At 35.4% G+C, this 19766-nt stretch overlaps 1 protein-coding gene across 6 annotated transcripts in view; it reads right to left on the minus strand.

Moving 5' to 3' along the window:
• Positions 1-10730: 10730 nt before the first annotated feature.
• Positions 10731-19766, minus strand: part of LOC121418443 (MAP/microtubule affinity-regulating kinase 3-like) — a 109275-nt gene continuing 100239 nt past the window's right edge. For all 6 annotated transcript variants that reach the window (XM_041612326.1, XM_041612325.1, XM_041612323.1 and 3 more), the window contains 2 exons: positions 15017-15262; positions 10731-13757 (listed from right to left, as the gene is read on the minus strand). In XM_041612326.1, coding sequence (XP_041468260.1) covers positions 13418-13757; positions 15017-15262 — 586 coding nt within the window. In that variant the 3' untranslated portion in view covers positions 10731-13417. The remainder of the gene's footprint in view (positions 13758-15016; positions 15263-19766) is intronic.

Raw genomic sequence — 19766 nt, forward strand, 5'->3', positions numbered from 1 at the left:
TGAATGTGAATAACTCTTTTTTTTTACGTTATTGAAAAAATGCAATGGCTAACTATGGATATCTCTCACAAACCTTCTTGCATGGTACATTTGATTTGATTTTTATTGAAATGCCGATGTCTAATGCTTCAGTGAGCACACAGTATTGGAAATTTATGCAAATGAGAAGAAAGTTCAAGGCCTTGGCCCCACTCTGTGCCGTACCGAATGATTATTTTAGCGTGCGCGCCTTTTGGATAGTGTCACTCCCATGTGCGAAGTTTCATTAAAAAAAAACTCGTGGCAGAAGAAGCAAAAACCGTCAATGAAACAAACTTTTATTTCGCTTTTGTTAAAATTTTGATTTCCTCTTGAAATCATAGACATTGTGTAGAATAATCGTATATATACATGTAAGTAACCCCTTTTTCAATGTTGTTTAAAACTTTAAGCGCTAATTTAAACATCTACTGTAAGGTTTACATAGTAAACTGCGTTGAATTGAAAATAGTAAAATAGCGTTTTTACGATGCATAGACTGAGAAAGAAGGAAAACAAAAACAGAAATAAGAGAAAAGAAAAGGAAAAAGTAGGAGAAGGAAAATCGATCCCAACCCAAGTTCATCTAAAATAAAAGGACAAATGGACACAAGATGGAGCTATATAGGTCTCATGCAATGTGGAGCAGTGTCGAAGAATGTTATTGCTAATTACGCCGTTTCTTAGCCCTGCACCCTCCAAACATCTACTTTACTTTACTTTAATCCCATAATGCTATATATACATATTAATTCAATCCCATAATGCTATATAAACATATTAATTTAATCCCATAATGCTGTGCATGTATATTAACATTTGCCATCAATTGTAGCGCTCCTTCCTCTGGTGCGGTAATACACCATTGAAATTCTCGTGACATTTACAATTAAGTTTATTCGTTAGGCATTCCGTTCTTCCTCAAATCAATTCTTGAAAATTCCGGGCAGAAGTTAGAGGAGATAAGGCTAGTTGTGAATCATCAAAGACTAGGTAATAGGGGGAAGGGAGGGGGGGGGGTAAATGGAATAATAAAGTGGATCAATATATTGACCGAATGTTTGGTAACATTGACAAGTCCACCATGGAGCCCCTCCAGCCCCCTGCCACTTTCCTGGATCCGCCCCAATTGATTATCGGGAACCTTATACACGTAGGTGTATCTATCTTTCACCTTGATGTTCGTCATAAGAAAAAGAGAAATAGTGGGCACGTAGCAGAAGGGCAGAGCGATTTCTGACGAGACATGATGTAATATCTAAAAATAATTAGGCCGATATCAATGTAAAACGTCATCCCAAGTAAGTTGCGGAAATGACCACAAGATGTCGCTCTTTCACTCTCAGAAGAATACCCACCTAGTTCTATCCTTATGAATGGCAGTGATGATGCGTTGCCTGCTCTGGAGTTTGGATGGCATCTTTCTGGTAGATTGGTAGGGCCTATGCATGCACTGATCGGACTCCCAACCTTTTCAACAGTTACCGAGATATATGGCCTCTATAAACTCTATTTCAAGTGAATAAATACAATCGTTTTCACCACTCAATGACCCTTTGCAGAAGTTGATTTTAAAGTAAAAGTAGAACTGAAATCAACAGCGAAAATTTCATGAAGATCTGATTCAAAATCATAGCACTTTGTAGAGTGCATTGCACCAATCAGTGATCAATATTGTAAGGGGTTAAAGATGCCATCACATACGCACTTGTTTAAAATTCATCATGATTATGAAATATATACATTATTCCAATATATGAATTATCGTCACCAGCAGCATTATCTTCATTATTCCTAAAATCATCACAATCAGTGAATCTTCAATATAATCATCATAACCACCATAACCACCACCATCATCATCACCATCTTCGTTATCACCATCATCATCACCATCAACATCATAGTCATCACCATCACCACCATCATCATCACCATCCTCATAGTTGTCACCTTCACCATCACCACCAACATCATCATCATCACCAGCATCGTCATCACCAGCATAACCACCACCATTATCATACCTATCATCATCATCATCATCACCATCATCATCATCATCACCATCATCGTCACCATCATCATCATCATCATCATCATCATCATCACCATCATCGTCATCACCATCATCATAGTTATCACCATCACCACCATCATCATCACCAGCATAGCCACCGCCATCATTATCATTATACCTATTACTATCATCATCATCATCATCAAGTTACACAGCACAAATTACAAACACAAATATACAGCTTCAAATAGTTTTGACAAATTTTGTCATTTTAATTCTCATCATTTTTTTAGGCCTTTACATACAGGGACAAAAAGAGGGGTTTGCACTGCTACACGTTCTCATCCTAACTGAGGTTTCCAGATTTCCATAAAAACAACAACAATGAAAAAGAGGTTGCAAAAATGTACATGTGACTAACTTGGACGAGTAGGCAGCGTTCCTTATAAGTATTTCATTCTGACTGAAATTTACAAACTTTGTATTATGCCTTATGCCGTCCACTCTCACACTTTTAAGGAAGCCAAAACATTCCAAGAATCTTGAACTATACTCCTTTCTCTAAAATTAACAATTACAATTTAAAAAAAAGGTCAAGAAAAGATTAAGTAGAAAATGATAATAATAAAAAATATTGAATAACCATAAAATGATTATCACTTATTTATTACATTTATTTAAAAAAAAGAAACAAATCTGGTCCACAATTGAGTGCTCTGAATCTTTATGAATCAAGGATATTACAGGTAAATTGCAATACAAAACACGTATGTGTACTGTTGTTGCTTACACACAAAAACACACACACACGTTACATGATCAGAGTCAATTGATGTTATCAGATAACACAGAAATAAATAAAAAATCACTATGAAAGGGACATGTTTTTGACAAAACATTTGAAAATGTTTGACTTCCTTCTTTACTTCTGAGCTACATAACTCTGCTTTACAAGAGCCCAAACACTAGATGGGTTCTTTTTATATTCACCTAAAATAAACATATGACAATTGGAGAGATAGAGCACATTTCTGTATCTAAATGAGCAATGAAAACAGAGTATTGCCATAAAGGTAAACTTGGGTTTCTAAACATGATGCAGAGAAAACATTGCAATTAAAGAGTGGGACAAAGCTACACTTTGGTGAAAAGGTATCCAAGACTTTCGATATATCTCTACACAACAAAAATCAAGTTTAAAAAATAAATAATTGTATAGACTTGATACACGAACAGACACTGGATTGATTGATTGATAGAAACACATTCCACAATGTTTACTTCTTCAAAGTCCCAAGAAGAAGTAAGTCTTCATGCAATTAACTACTCTTTACCTAGCATATAAAAATAACACATCAATTTGTGCATTCAAATGTCTATTTAGTTACACACATTTTGTTTAAACTCACTCGGCTCATAACATACAGGTATTCAGTATTTAATGTGTAAGGAACAGTGGTGAAGCAATAGAGAACCTCAATACACACTAAAAATCATCACAATCCTGATCGTGTACAAAATTAGATTCCAGTCATATAGCTAAATAGAAACTCAAAGAATGAAATGAACTTGCAAATGAATCCCTTACAAATAAATAGCAATAGAGGCTACTGGCAAGCAACTAATTCATTCACTTTTCAAGTTCTTTACATCATCATCTCATCATTCAAATCACATTTGCAATTCTACATCTGGCAGTTTAGTATCGACCCATGAACATTTACAAACATACCCAATTGAAATAAAAACAAATACAAATTGATCTAGATATTCTTAAATAGTGCATGAATAGCTGTAAGGTCACTGATATGAAATAAAATTGCAAAATAAAAAAATATGAAGGGATGAAAGAGGGGGTTATCTCAGAGCTCTCGGTCCGAGGGTATCCTATTTAATATTTCATAATTATATTTGTAATTTCAGGCATATGGGTTTCCATTTCATTGGGGAGGAGGGGTTATTGAAAGAGTCTTTCCAAATTTCAATGGAGGGGGCGTTTAGTGGAGAGGAATCCTTCCACATTTAATGGAAGGGGGGGGGGATGCTGTAGGTGAAGGAGTCCTTCCAAACACCAAAGAGTCATGGGGGGGGTGTAGTTGAGAAGTTATTCCACATTTCAACGGAGGGGGGGGGGTTGAGTGGGGGATGGGGTGGGGGGGGAAGTGTGAAGTTGAGGAGTTATTCAACAGTTTATGCTTTATATCAGCAAAGCATATAAGTTGCCGCAGGATTTCATGACCCTTTTGTTTTTTTTCAATTCCACGCACCTTTAGAGACCAAATGTCAGGGAGTGTAATGCCTAATATTTTTTGCATGCACAGCCCAGACAGACCATTGCTCGAAAGTGCAAGTTCATATCAACCGACTGGGCGTTGTGGCGTGTAATCCAAGCTATGTGGTAAGATTGATGCAGAGGTTTGATCTTTCAGATGGTGATGTCACTGTGACTGATTAACCTAGACATAAAATGTTTCCAAGGTAATTGGTTATATACCAGCTTGGCGTTTACCAGCAAAAAAAATGCTGTCCTGCCGAGCTCCTACGGGAGTTACCACAAACAGAAATGCCGGTCCCAGACATCAATTATCGCATCTGATTGATTCATGGCCGATAAAACTTAATTACACATGCTTAAATTCCAAAGTATATTGTGGTTTGAGCTAATATTCACAAATGCATGATCATTTATACTTTTAATGATTAAAAATAAATTATTCTTTGTCATTAATAGCTGAGAATGTCCCAGATAAATCTAATTGATATTTGTAAGGTTGAAATCTCAAAGTATTAAATAAATTAACAAGAATGCAAATAATTTCTTATGCAAAATCACAATTGTTCATTTAACAAGGTTAGTATAAGTAAAATTATTATTGCCCCCAAAATATTAGAACATTTTTACAGTAATCCACGGTACAGTATGGATAATTATCTTAGGTGAAATTGTCAACAATAGTTAAATTATACCAATATGATAAGTTTGCTCATCATCACATAATCCACATTTTATTATTTCAAAACTTCAATTGTTTTTGGTCCCTGTATGGAAATGTAAATGCCAATATTCTTCACACAACCCTCATACACAATCTTAAAATACACCCTTTATTTCAAGATGCAGTTGGAACGACGCAAACAGAATAGGAAAATTAAAATAGTATCAGATTTCGATTGTGCACAATTTTTCATATGATGAACTTACACTTAAAAGTTGAAATAGGCCCGTATTCTCAAGTCCGGTTTATCTTAGACCATGGTCTAACTCTGAGCTAAAATTATGGAAAGCCAAAAGTGTCAAAATTTTTATTAAGTTGTATGTTTCTTATATTTACTGTGCTCTTTCCCGATTCATCGATGGTGAAGACAATAATCTTTTAATATTTCCTAGACAATTACGAATGATTTGAGAGCCAAGTAAGCTGAAATATTATATCTCTACTGGTACTGATTTATGGAGAAATTGGCTATCCATACTCAAACCACAACTTAAATAAATATTGATGTGCCTTAGCTTGTATATACTGTGTAGTGACTGACCCCTTGTGATGTTTGATCTTATCATGGATTACCTGATTAAAAGATGCATCTTCATTATGATACACTGATGTCATGGCCGGTGTTGATGTTTTGGTGTTAGTGTTAGGTAGATTTTTATGTCAGCATAGCACTTAACTTAAAGGACAAGTCCATCCAACCAAACAAAAAGGTAATTTGAATAAAAGGAGAATTGTCATATGAAACCAGAGCTGCCAACCTGAACAAGAACATTTCAGTATGTTTAAAACCGAAAATCAGTATTTTGGTGAGGAAATCAATATTTTGCATGAAACCATCAGTATTCTTCTAATTTTTCAGTACTAAATACAGAAAATCAGTACTACTTGGCAGCTCTGTCAGAAACAGAGTTTTATTCCTCCTCCCTCAACATGAAGGAATTATAATTGTCACTATTGTAAAATCTTTAAAAAAACAAGAGGAAATATTGCTTGATTCAAACAAAATCAAACAAAAGTGAGGGACATCACTGACTCTTTCATTTGCATATCACTGAGTTGTGCATATATCTATTTTGCAAAAATAAGCAAAATTTTAAAATGCCATAACATTCTTACTTTACATCTGATTTTGATAAATTTTCAACATTATGCTTTTTATTATTTTTTTTCTCTCTATTGATTCAAATCATCTCTGAGTGGGACTTGACCTTTAAAATGAAGTTGGTCCTGGTATGAATCTCAATAGGTGTTAAGGTATCAAGGTGTTTTAGAATGAGGTGTTGGCGCTAGGTAAGGCAATCCGAATCATGCTTCCAACACCAACACCAAACTTGAAATCCCCCATTCTGATTTGTGTAAAACACGGAATATTTTGCCAGAGCTGCCAACCTGAACAAGAACATTTCAGTATTTTCAAAGAAATACAGAGGACAAGAGATAAAACTAAAACATTCAAAATCAGTATGTTGCATGAAACCATCGGTATTCTTTCAGTACTAAATACAGAGAATCCGTACTACCTGGCAGCTCTGTTTTGCAGATTAAAATTTAACATTCATTTTGCAATGCATGATGATTGTGTGAAGATATTTCAATTTGCATACATAGGCCTAAATTCTGAAGTTGGGTTTAACTCTACACTAAAATTATGGGAAGCCAAAAGTGTCAAATTTTTTCTTAAGTTGTGTTTCTTATGTTTACTGTGCTCTTTCCTGATTCATCGATGGTGAAGACAATCATGTATTCATACTTCCTAGACAATTATGAATGATTTGAGAGCCAAATGAGCTGAAATATGATATCTCCACTGTTAGTGATTTATGTAACAATTGGCTATCCATACTTAGACCACAACTTTAAACTTGAGTTTAAGTTAAACCGGTCTTCAGAATATGGGCCAAACAGTCAGTGGTGTCATTCAAAATGCATCATTGTATTAACTCCTGGGAGAGGAAATCATGTGACAGGGATGATATCATTTATTGAATTATTACATTTTTCAATCACAATCTCAAAACAGACCAACTTTGGGTCCCATTTTTCCTTTTTTAAAAATCTATTTTCCTATGAATCCAAACCAATGTCTAAATCTAATTCTGAATCATTTCTAAGTAGATTACTTTTCTCAATGGACTTTATCTAGCATTTACGCTGACTCTCTTAAAATTAATTTTGCATTGCACTATAAAATTTGCTTGTATACAATTAAATGTACAAACAAAAAAATTCTCTTGTATCAATATTTCTTTTTAAAAGAAGGTTAAAAATATTACAAAATGTCTTTGCAACTTAAGTTTAAGCAAAATCACATTTTCCATCAAAAAATAAAACAAGAATAAACAACTATGAAATAAGTACTCTGAATTGGATGTTTTGGATTCCTATGGTGGAGGTGATTGAATGAAAATGAATATGTAATTCATAAGATGGGTATTACAATTGTCTGACTTGCTATATCATAACATAGAGTGAACTCTAAAGGAGGTTCGACTTAGGGATTATTTATAACCACAAATATGGCTCATGATGAAACTTATTTTATCATGAAGACATACTTGAAAGGATATTTCTTCAAACTTTTCCATTTCATTTCTTTTCTTTTTCATTTAAATTCTGGTAAAATGTACAGTTTGCAATAAACTGTCTTTTAACTGTAAGATTGGTAACCAACATTTCAAACATAAGCTGATGCGCTCAGAAATAATTCAGAAAACTGTAACTTGCTAGTTTCATTCCAGTACTTGTAGATTGGTAAATTTTTTAGGAAAACCGCTTAATTACTCATACAATTTTGTTCCCCTCAATTTAAAGCAGGCATTTAAAAAAATTACAATTACAGCAAAAAATACCCTGAACAGATGATCCTAATTTGGAATAAAGTATGAATTAAATGAACTTTATATTTTGGAACTGAAATGAATGAGATTTGTGAAACCATCAAGGAAGTGATGATGCATGAAAATATTTGGCGACTGGAATATTATCTTTTGGACAATCTCAGATATATTATGGTCAATTTAGACCACAATTAACAGAATGCTCAGAAATTAGCATGTCATCTACTAACGAGCTATACTTTCCCATATTTATCAACAAATTGCTTTGTAAAATCCCATATTTATCATCAAATTGCTTTGTAAAATGGTAATGGGTATTGTCTTAAATTATTTTTTTGGGGGTGCTAAAATCTATCACCTGATCAGATATTGTTTTAGCTAACAGGAAAATTTGTGAAAAAAAATTTGTTGGCCAGTCGTGGTTTTGAGACGAGGATGGTTCATCAAGAAGTAACCACATATTTAAAAAAAACAAATTTTACACATCATTTGCTTGGGTATCAGAGTTGTTTCAGAAACAATAACTCAAATTTGACTGATGTGTCACTTGCTTCCTTTTGCCAAATTTGGGCAGTATAGCAGTGTAGTATATCAGAATGCTTCAGAAGTTAGCATGGTGTTTACTAACAAGATATAGTTTCTTACTGCAATTTGAAGAGAACAATTGGTTAAGTAAAGCACAGTGTAGTGAATAATGATAAGATGTACCATTAATCAGCTTATTTCAGTACCACTCTGTTGAGACATTTTTCTTTTCACAGGAACAAATCGTCTGGAGGAGTATAGAGTACTGAAGTCTGACATCAGTTGCCATGGTGTCATGGCAGGCTGGTTCTAAACAGAGTAGCAGCTGACGGTCGTCTGTGCACTCTGGCTCGTCTGAAAATAGGTTGCAAGCGATCAAATTCCAATAGCAGCCATTTTCTCCTAAAAGAAACACATGCTTTCATTCGGCAGGTTCATTTGTTTAGAACCAGGCCGCCATGACACCATGGCAACTGACGTCATCGCTTCGGTAGTCTATAGGTAGGAGGGGTAAGTAAGTATAGGAAAAACACACAACTTTTAATTGTGTTTTTCAGCAGGGCAATAGAGGGGAAAGAAAACCACTTCAATATGGATTATGCAACAGATCAATATTCTTGAATTCTGTTACTTTCCGAATGGTTTAGTAAGTCAATATTTGATCCCTCCCTATTACAAAAGAAGTAATAATTCCCCCTCAGCCCCATCAAAATGGCACTTTTTCGACAATCTGCAAGAGCAACCGGGAAGCACTTCATGAAGAATTTGTTTAGTGATTTTCACCAACTAATTTGCTCTCAGCCAATCAGATGCAAGGACCTGTGAAAATCGCTGACTTAACTCTTCGTGAAAAGCGCCCCTGTTCTTTGCGGTGAGTTTGACTTTGGTGTTGTAAGCTAGAAGACTCCTGACTGCAGCGTTATGAAGAACCAAAGCAACTGCCTGGGGAGCGTTTCATGAAAGTTGTCAGCACTGACAAGGCGGCTTTCTCCGGCAGTTACCATAGTAACGGTCAGAGCAAGTGCCTCACAGCCAATCAAAACCAAGAATTTCACTGAAATTATCAGCACCGACGATTTAGTCAGTGCTGGCAACTTTCATGAAACACCCCGATATAAAAACACAGTCAAAATAAAATACATTCAAGGTGACAGCTGAAAATGAAACAATATAAATAATAATCATTAAAAAAATCAATAGGACAAGAAACAAACAAATTAGGATGCCAGAAATCAGACATTTGTTTTTTTTCATGTAGAGTGCAACCCCTTTTTTCTCTTCTGTCTTTCATAATTATTTAGTTTATATGGTACAAGAACATATTCCACATATTTTTCTTCTACTTACATGTTATGTACAGATACTTTTTATTAGTCGTTACTTCCTGTTTTTATGCAAAGAATTGCTTTCATTCAATGAAATGTCGCACATACTAGTAGTTATTGAGAGCTAGGACTCTACGCATCCCCGTGGCTTAAATCACACATGTGCACTACAGTGCGTATGTTAGTGTTATTTGTTTGTAAGTACAACCTTTGTATCTTTCACTGCAACAAAATTTGGCCAAACACTTTATTTCTCTCAATGGAAGCAAAGAAACTAGTATAATTTTGACATGATGAGTAAAACAATATGTTGTAATAAATAAATCTAGTATGAATGTAAATTACCTTTTGAAATGGAGCTGTAATGATATCGACAGAAGTATGTGATGTGTTGAATGATCTGACGTACAAAAACAATAATTGCTTTGTTCCGAAGATACGGCTATGGAAATACAAGCCAATACTGATCCAGCATGAATTCAATCTGGGTCCTATTTGAGAAGACTTGTTATGATAACAAATGCACGATTTCTATAACACATTGACTATCAGCAAATCAAATTGAATGATTTCATTGGTTTATTGTACATTGTTATAACAAGTTTTATGAAACAGGCCCCGAAGGCCCCTCAGGCTTGACAAACCCAAGGCATCCAAGGGGGGTAAGGCAGGGGAGACTTTCATGAAGCATCTTGTCATTGTATTTCACTCACAAATTTGTTATGAGCCAATCAGATGCAAGGATTTCAGTAGCTTATAACACCTGTCATTAAAATCACCATCTATTTGTTTCATGAAATGCTCCCCTGGGTCCCGTTACACAAAGCTTAGCGATGATCGTACAACAATTTTCTACGATTGATTGCATTGACTACAATGTACAAACAATCATGAAAATCTAGCTTATGATTAATCGCTAACCTCTGTGTTACGGGACCCTGGTTCTGACATGGCTTGTTTTACATGCTGAAGTGTTTGGCAAACTTTGAAGCAGTTACAAACCCCTAACCTAGGTAACAGTCACATCGACAACCCGAGTCCAGAACGATCAAAGCTTTCACCTTATTGTAGATGGCATGTGATTGGTCGGTTTGGAGTCCATTGCATCGGTGTGACTGTAGTATTACTCAGTGAATAGCCATATTACACAAAGGAGGTTCAACACGCGTTCTTTCCCATTCATCCATTTTTCCCCTTCATTTGCACATGAGCTTGAAACACTGAAAAAAGATCAGGGGGGGGGGGGTGTTTCACAATTATGTAAGTGTGACTTAATTGTCGCACTTAAATGTCAGCTGCGTGCGGAATACAACACATCGCCACATTGGTCAGATCATGCGCATGTCGTGTATGCATCAGTCAGATTGCATGTTAAATAACAAGTGCGCGTTCATGTTTCAAGTCTTGGTGAGCTCTTTGTGAAACACCCCCCCCCCTGGACCTTCAACATAAAGCTAAATGATTGATTTTAGGAGTGATCTACAATTGATTGCATTGATTATTGTGTATGATCAATTGTTCTAATCAGCATCACACTCGTTTGCTATGCTCTATGTTACATGGCCCAGATAGCGCTATCAAATCATCAAGAACTTTCGTTTTTCGTAAAATATCTAAACCCACACACCCTTATCCCGATAATTCATCATTTCTGAGGGACATCAAAACTTTGATTTGGTCACATCAACCTGATAATCATAAATTATACCAACCAAAGTAGCTAAAATGTCAAATTGTGTGAAAATAAATAACCTACAACAAAGAAAAATATTCGCAAATCAATAAGAAACTGACTTGTAATAAAGCGAGGGGACGATATAAATTAAGGGCAATACGTCAGTAGGTTATTGAAAAGGAAATACAAATGGCTTGCTACCACTCGTGAGTTAGATTGATACATGAAAAGAATTAAAATCGTGACCAGTTCAATTTGGAAACTGAGGATGCAATATCTGTCTTTCATGGTTAAACCTCCTTCATGCCCATGGCCATAAACAAAGATTTAAAAGTGGCATAATCTTTATACGTGTGACCTATCAAACTGTTCTATTACAGAAAAAACTTGACCTGATTAGTCTGCACAAATCCACTGGAGTTCAAAAAAGAGCCGAGTATTAGGCTGAATAGACTAATATAAAAAGAATATGAGGCCCAATTTACAGGTATCTATTATTGGAAAGTAAGTGCTATAGAGCATACCAATGCCAAGTCTATCAAAATTACAAAAGTAGCATACGTCCACAAAGTAGCAATAAAATGTGTATTTGAAGTTTATTTTTTTCATATATCTTTTCTTTACAACAGTTAGTAGTTTTCCTTTCGGGTGAAATACTGAATGTTACTGTGCATTATTATTGTATAACCCATGGTACTTTTTATTATGCACACATTAAATCTCTGTGAGTTGAGATTTTCCAAGTTTCAATGGCAAAACCCTATCTTTAGTTTACTCCGAATGAAACGTACTATAAATCTATAGGTAAGGTTTCATTCTATTAATTACCAATATTCACATAAATTAGCTTTTCTGTTCCGCATCACTTTGCTCGAAAAAAAAAGACAAAAAAATAAAGTGATGCAGAAACACTCTTAGTTATAAGTCATATATCACTTGAATTACTATTTAAAAACAATTCCATTTCCATTGATGCATTCTCCTGTACCCCGATGGCTACTAAATGGCACTTATAGCCAAGGTACTTCCAATCTTCCCGGCTTGATGATCACATCATCAAACACAAGGGCTCCCTCTTTTGGCAGTTAAGACGCTCTATCCCGTTCTGGTAAAACGTAAAGCGAATAATGTTATGTGGAACCAATCAGCTTGGTCTTCAATGACAGTCTCATCATCACGATCCGGAGCACACGCAGCAAACGGCCAATCCCGAAGGTCCTTTCTGCTAGCTCCCATGACAAGCAAAGGTCTGCTTTATATGTAGCATGCAGCTACGGCGAGGCAGTGGGTTTAAATGAAGAGATGACTAAGATAACATATACCATGCACAGATCCTGAAAGAAGGTTTATATACCCTGCTTGCCAATTACCCACATCACACATCCTACTTGTAAAGAAAGGGACATGGTCACAGAGAATAATCAACATATGATGGCAGATTGCACCTTCCATGTTACAATATGCATGAAGATCTTATTCAAGTAACGCAAAGAGCAGTAACCGAGGTTGGACACCGGCTTTGACTGAACTGCTTCATTCTTTTGACGAGTCAAAGACAAACCAAGACTCTGTCAGGTTTAAGAGAGGCGGCCGATGAGTTGGTGAAGGTTTGAGTCATGCAGAACATCAAGGATCAGTGTGGACATCTTACACAACATCTACTAGGTATTAGAATCAGGTGGTGACGGTGGTGTGCAATCGGGTCTGTATTGCTACATTACAAACGTGCATACTAAAAGAGTGCAGTTCTAGGAGCGTCTTCACAGATGACATAAAGATGCTTCAAGGATCGATGACGTCACGTGATGTGATGGTGATGTCACGATACATCAAAACGAATGCATCTCGCTCACATACAAAGCAGACGGTATGAAAGTGTGGAGGACATAGATAGTGGTAGTGTAGCAGCTGCGGACACGTGCCTTGCTAGAGCACGTGCCAGGCGCAGGGCTTGCTACCTAACCCAGATGGACTTGAATCTCGTCGCAGCTGTCATGTTGCTGAATGGTTCCGGCATCACTTCACAAGCACAGTTCATTGGAGATCTTTGAGGCAATGTTCTTGAAGGCCATGGAGGTGCCCGATATCCGTTTGAAGCGCACCCCGTTGAGCGAGAGGCGCGGGAGTTTGCACACCTCCATCTCCCACTGGATGAGGTTGTCTCCCCGCCCATCGCCGTGTACACAAAACAATAGATAGCGTTCGCGCTGTTCAAAGTCCACGCCGTTGGATTCCAGCACCCGGCGGATCTCACCGATGATGGAGTCCGGCTCTTTTGAGCTTGTTGTCTTCATACTGAAGGTAAACCGCAGTGATCTCGGCTTCACTAACTCTGAAGGAGGTTGATCAACTACTAGTGACCTAAAATGACAAAATATATATAAAAAAAAGTCTCATCAATACATTGTTTCATACCATACTACCAGAAATTGCTACAATACCCAGCCCTCTTCCATGTCATTGGTACAATGCAATTTCCAATGATGTATGTCTAAATGAAAATGGGAAGTCATTATTTGGGGAAAATAGCTGTCTTTGTGTCTGGAATTTCTAACCTTGTCAGGGATTTCACATATTGTTTTTAAATATCAACTTTTCATGAAATGCAATTTATTCTATTAGCAATTTATGAGGAGTTTAGACCTGATGAAGAAAAAACCACAAAGTGCCTCAATTTTCTTAATTGAGCAAGTAACCTCCATGGACTAAAATAATTAATAGCCTGTATAGCTATGTCAATCAGACCAACAGATGTAATGTAATACCACTGGAAATTCTATCCATTGCCTCAAGGAATTACCTTGCTTTCCATAGTCGGCGATGGCCTCAAGGCTAAACAGGCATGGCCAAAGAATTTCTCACTAGTACATAGTTTCCTTACCCCCCTCAAGAAGTCTCTATTTCTGTTATTTTTCCAATTCTTTTCTAACATTTCAATGGTCAGCAAATGATAATTCACTCCCAGTGAAAGCTGACACCCATACGACTTTAAAGGTCAAGTCCACCACAACGAAAATTTAATTTGAATAAAAAGAGAAAAATCCAACGAGCAAAGCAACTGAAAATTTCATCAAATCGGAAAGTTGTGACATTTTAGTTCTGATTAATTTCACAAATCAGTTATATACACATCCTGGTCGGTATGCAAGTAAGGTGACCGATGACCTCATCCAACTCACTATTTCTTTGTATTTTATTATATGAAATATTCTAACTTTCTCCACATTGTCAAGTGTAACATAGATAAATTCCTCTCTAAACATGTGGAATTAGAATTATTTTGATATATATGGTTAGGTCAAGTTGGCCCTTGTCGTCAAATCTTTAAAATATGAAATATTGTATAATTCATACAATTAAAAACAAAAGAAATAGTGAGGGACATCAACGACTGTCTCATTTGCATGTCACTGAGTTGTGCATATAACTGTTTTGTGAAAAATAAGCAAAACTTAAAAATGTCATAACTTTCTTATTTTAATTCCAGTTTTGATGAAATTTTCAGCCTTATATTAATGTGATTTTTCATTATTTATTCAAATCAATATTTTATTGGAGTGGACTTGACCTCTTAGTAATGCATATGCATGTACATCCACAAGTAATTCACTTCTACCCACCTTCTGCTAAACTTGGAAGCAAACTTGCTGAATAAGGAGATGTTATGTGGACCGCCCCTGTTCATGGTAGACGTGTCCTGGGCACTGCCCTGGGCTGCTGCGGGCCCGTTAAACATGGATCGGCGACCCGGTGCACCGTGGAAGGTAGCTCGGTTGACGGTACCTCTATGAAGATTAGTACCTTGGACCGGTGGCCCCCTCACACTGGGTGAACCACCTATTTGGTGTCTCTTGTTGGGTGCAGTACTGTAGAGGGGAAGCACAAATATAAAAACATTTAAATTGGATTATTTTTAAAAAGAGAATAACATTCCCTATCAAATAAATCCTCAATTAATATAGCAACAAACAGAGAATTTTTTTTACAAATTATGAAAGACAAACAAAAAATGGAATACAGTATCAAGTTAAATTCTGTATGAAAGCAACATATTGGCCTGCAGGCTATTCTCAAAAGGTTTCAAGTGTACTATTGTAAAAACCAACATCAATTAGCCACCTTTTGCCAAAAGCGTGCATTTGTAATAAGACCTTTCTTAGTGTTTCTTTTTTTCTTTTATAGAATTTTTAGAATTGTAAGGTTCATTTTTATAGTTGTAACAATTTCTTTTCTTGTTGTAAGCGCTTTGGGCCATTCTGGGAAAAGCGCAGTATATAAATGATAATAATAATAGTGTTCTGGATTAATTGTTGATAAGTACCAAAATCCATGGTTTTGTCAATGGTACAAAATTGAAACCTTTTTTGAGAATATGGGCTATAGAGAAATCAATGTCTGAATTGAAGGGGGGAAAAAGGAAGAAAGAAATTGAATCTAAAACTGATAAATAATTCATTAAAAAATATATAATCAAAGAAGATACATGAATGAAAAACGTGAGCGTGTATGGCAAACATTTCATACAGACTTAAAGCATGCATGTTATGTAAGGGTACTTGAAAAGGTTATTTGCAAATCTAAATGGAGGGGGGGAGGAGGGGACAGTTTTCTTGTTTTTATTCCCATTAAATCAATTTTTTTTCTTACACGGCTCAGCTGGAATGAAAGAGTGCTAAAATGGCATAGCTTAATTTTCAAAGGCATTCAATATAAAACAGATGGCACACAAATTGTTGGCAATTAACTATCATTGGTTAATTTCAAATAGTACAAAACATTGTTATTGTTAGAATATATTATTTTGTTATATTGAAGTCATATATATATATTATTAGAGGAGAAAGCAGAAATACAACGTTTATACAAAACACCAAATGAATCCCAATTGGACCAAGATTGTGATGATACATACTGTATTAACTTTGATACCAAAAGACTACTTTCACAACCACCCGACCAGAAAAATACCTGATATTTTCTGATCAGGAATTTCACACCAGGGGAGTGTTTCGCAAAGATTTTCAGTATGACTTAGAGTCCCACTTAAATGCTGATGCGTATATGATATGAAACGTCCAATCTTATTAATACGCTGTAGTGCGCACCCTCTTGACATGACCTGGCCAATGCGGTCATGCCTTTTATACCGCACGTAACTAGGCATTTAAGTGCAACTCTATGTCATACTTTGATCTTTGTGATATACCACCCTGATCAGATAAAATACTTGCAAGAAAGTAATTATTAAAATCATAACAACTTTGGCATGTTTTTTTAAAGGTGTCACATATAATTGTAGTGTTAAAGCAAATTATGAGAAACAAGAATTTGCATCATTTGCTATAGGAATTTAGACTCGTAATGATAAGAATATTTTCAGATTAGGTTATTGGCCTTATTTCAAACTAATTCCTATAATTAACATGAAAAACATTTTTTCTGATCGAGCAAGTGTAAAAGCACCTTAATTGTAAACTACACACAAACAATTACATAATTCATATGATGTTTGATTAGAACACTGAATTGCAGTTAAAAGAGAAAAGAGTCACACATGGGCAAGCTTTGACCAAGTGTTGGCAAGATAAATGAAAAAAAAAATCCACAAATAATCATGAACATTTTGTAGTGATGTGATTTTCAGCAAAACCACTGGAAAATCTGTCATCTTATGTAGCATATGGATCAAGCTCAAAATAGCAGCGCACTGTTACACTAGGAAAATATACACAGTTAAAATAGGAATGATTGATGTACAGTTGTTCAAGTAATTCTTTATAGTGTAACAAATACGAACATGATGTAAAGAGCAAATGAAAGGAGATGATGAATTCAACAAACATAGGAACACATTATGCAAGTCGCATGTGGTGCAAAACACCATGGGAGATAAGGCCTCTGCACACCTTACGATTGGTCTGTGACCCGATCTTGGGACAAAACGAAGGAGAATTTGATGCTCATATTGAGACATGAAATATCTTACTGTGTAATGTACGAATATGAATGTTCAAATCTGGGACTAAGCTATCTTCCTTATTTATTCATTTTTTTTTACCGATTGACTGTATATTATGATAATCTGCCAACCTGTGCGCTTTGAAACACCAGTATAAAGCGCCCTACAAATGTTATTATTATTAAAAAAAAAGCAAATTTAATATCTAGTCGTTATGACGTCCTAGCAATTGTACGATTGGCTACAATTTGAAACTAATTTGGTTATTTGCTCCAAAAAAAAAAAAGGCAGGTAATCATCCAAAATTGTTATATTAGTATTCTTCAAGTTAATTTGAACCTCAAATTATTTCATTTACATTTTCGAAAAAAATAAGCAAAATGCAATTTGTTCCAAAATCAGATCGTGGACCAGTCGGAAGGTGTGTGGTGGCCTTCAGAGATTACATACACCTGGAGTGAGTTACATCTAGAGAGTTGTGATAAAATACAACTCTTTGTGCAAAAGGGTCCCCTTGTCAATTCTTGAGAAATTGCTGACTTGACAAAACTGATAAAAATTTATTGTATTTCCAGAAATACTTTTGCAACCTAGTGAAATTTATTCTCCACAAATGGAGATATCCTGCTCGTATTTTATTATCTTTTATCTATAACATTCCTCAGGTGTATGTTAACTTTTGGTCAAAACTGGTAGTAGAGCATTGGAGAATGGATAAGGAAGAAATCAGTACACACACAATGTCTGCAAAGCAATGACAACACACTTTCTTTATTCTATAAATGATGCACAAATTTTAAAGAACAGACAGATGAAAACAAGGCTTGTTAACAAAGATTTGCAATCAATCAATCACTAATCGAAGCCTTTATCAATTTCAAGCTCTTAGCTTAAGATGGAGGTCTCCCACATTTAAAAATGTATTATGTCGATATATGTATATATATATTTTTTCTGCTATTTGTTATAATTATTTAAAAAATTATCAGGTATAAATATATTTCATTTAGATTGTTAGAATATATGTATGCATATGTTATTCATTATGTCACTTGCTTGTTTTTATGTTATGCTAAGAAAAAATGATTACACTTGTATATATTTTTGTTATTGGAATGTTATTGGATAAAAATAAATCAAATCAAATCGAATAGTTCCATTCACATGTAGTTCATAATGTTGACAAACAACAAATTAAAATTGTTCTCTTATATTTGCAATCATGTAACCTTTATGTTACATGACTTGATCTGTAGCCAGTTTTCTTCAGACTTACAACTCTGAAAACCTTGATTTTAATCGGCTGTTGAACCGTTTCAATAAAAATGACCAAATTGTTGTTCTCTTTAAATTGGCCCCAACAACTACTACACAGTGCGTCCCAGATAAAACGAAACCGAGATTTAGTGATGATTCATCATAACTTAATCATAAATAAAGTAGACAAATGACATACCAACGTAAAGCTTAGAATCTCTTCTTTCATCTTTTTTTGTGGGATGCACTGTATATTGGGGTATTACGAAAATCAGTATTATCCAAACGCTCAGAAAATGGACCTTTATACTCTCAATAAGTATTGAGTGGTATAGGAGTTTCATGGCACCTATTCTACCAGGGACTGGTTGAATAGTGCTGCATAGTTAAAGGTGACCAGGACAAAGTTGCACATCAATACAGTGGTAATTGTGATTGCTATGATTATTAGGAATTATGTTAGAACAAAGTAGATTTGGATGAGGTGAGAGAAGATCCAATAAATCTGGGTGGTGTTTTGAAAATATCATTAAGTGTGATTAAAACCCCACAAATTAAATTCCCAGTTGTGTGCCGTACGACATGTATCACTGCATAAGTCAGATCATGCACAGTAGCCGCACACTACCGTGTCGTCATCAATAAGGTTACGCATTGGATACGGTGTGCGCGCTGGCATTTCAGCATGACTTAAGAAGTGAGTTAAGTCATACTTAAATCTTTATGAAACAACCCTGGGACTGTGAAATTATTAGTGACAGTTGACTTTGTGTTGGCTTAAAATATGGAGAATCAAATGAGGCAGTGCAGCATCCTCTTCGATTCCAGAGTCTCTGGAGTATGATAAACATTTTATTGGTTTTAAAAGCAAAAAAATATATATATAATTTGATTTAAATCACTAAAAGCACAATTTGTAGTAATCATTCACATAGTTTTCTCAGCCTCTCATTTGGTTCTTCAAATTATTCAAGTCACTTGCATTGTCATCCATTACTTCTAACACAACTTTGTAAAACATAACCAGGGACTGTTCATAAAGAATTGAAAAAGATTTTGCGATCTACACATTCACTAGTGGACCAATACGTAAGTACGTCATTATAAGCTGTTTTGTGTTCATGGTATTGAAAGTGGATGGAGTAAAGTTTCGC

The sequence above is a fragment of the Lytechinus variegatus genome, chromosome 7 (genome assembly GCF_018143015.1).
Source record: "Lytechinus variegatus isolate NC3 chromosome 7, Lvar_3.0, whole genome shotgun sequence".
NCBI lineage: Eukaryota > Metazoa > Echinodermata > Echinoidea > Temnopleuroida > Toxopneustidae > Lytechinus > Lytechinus variegatus.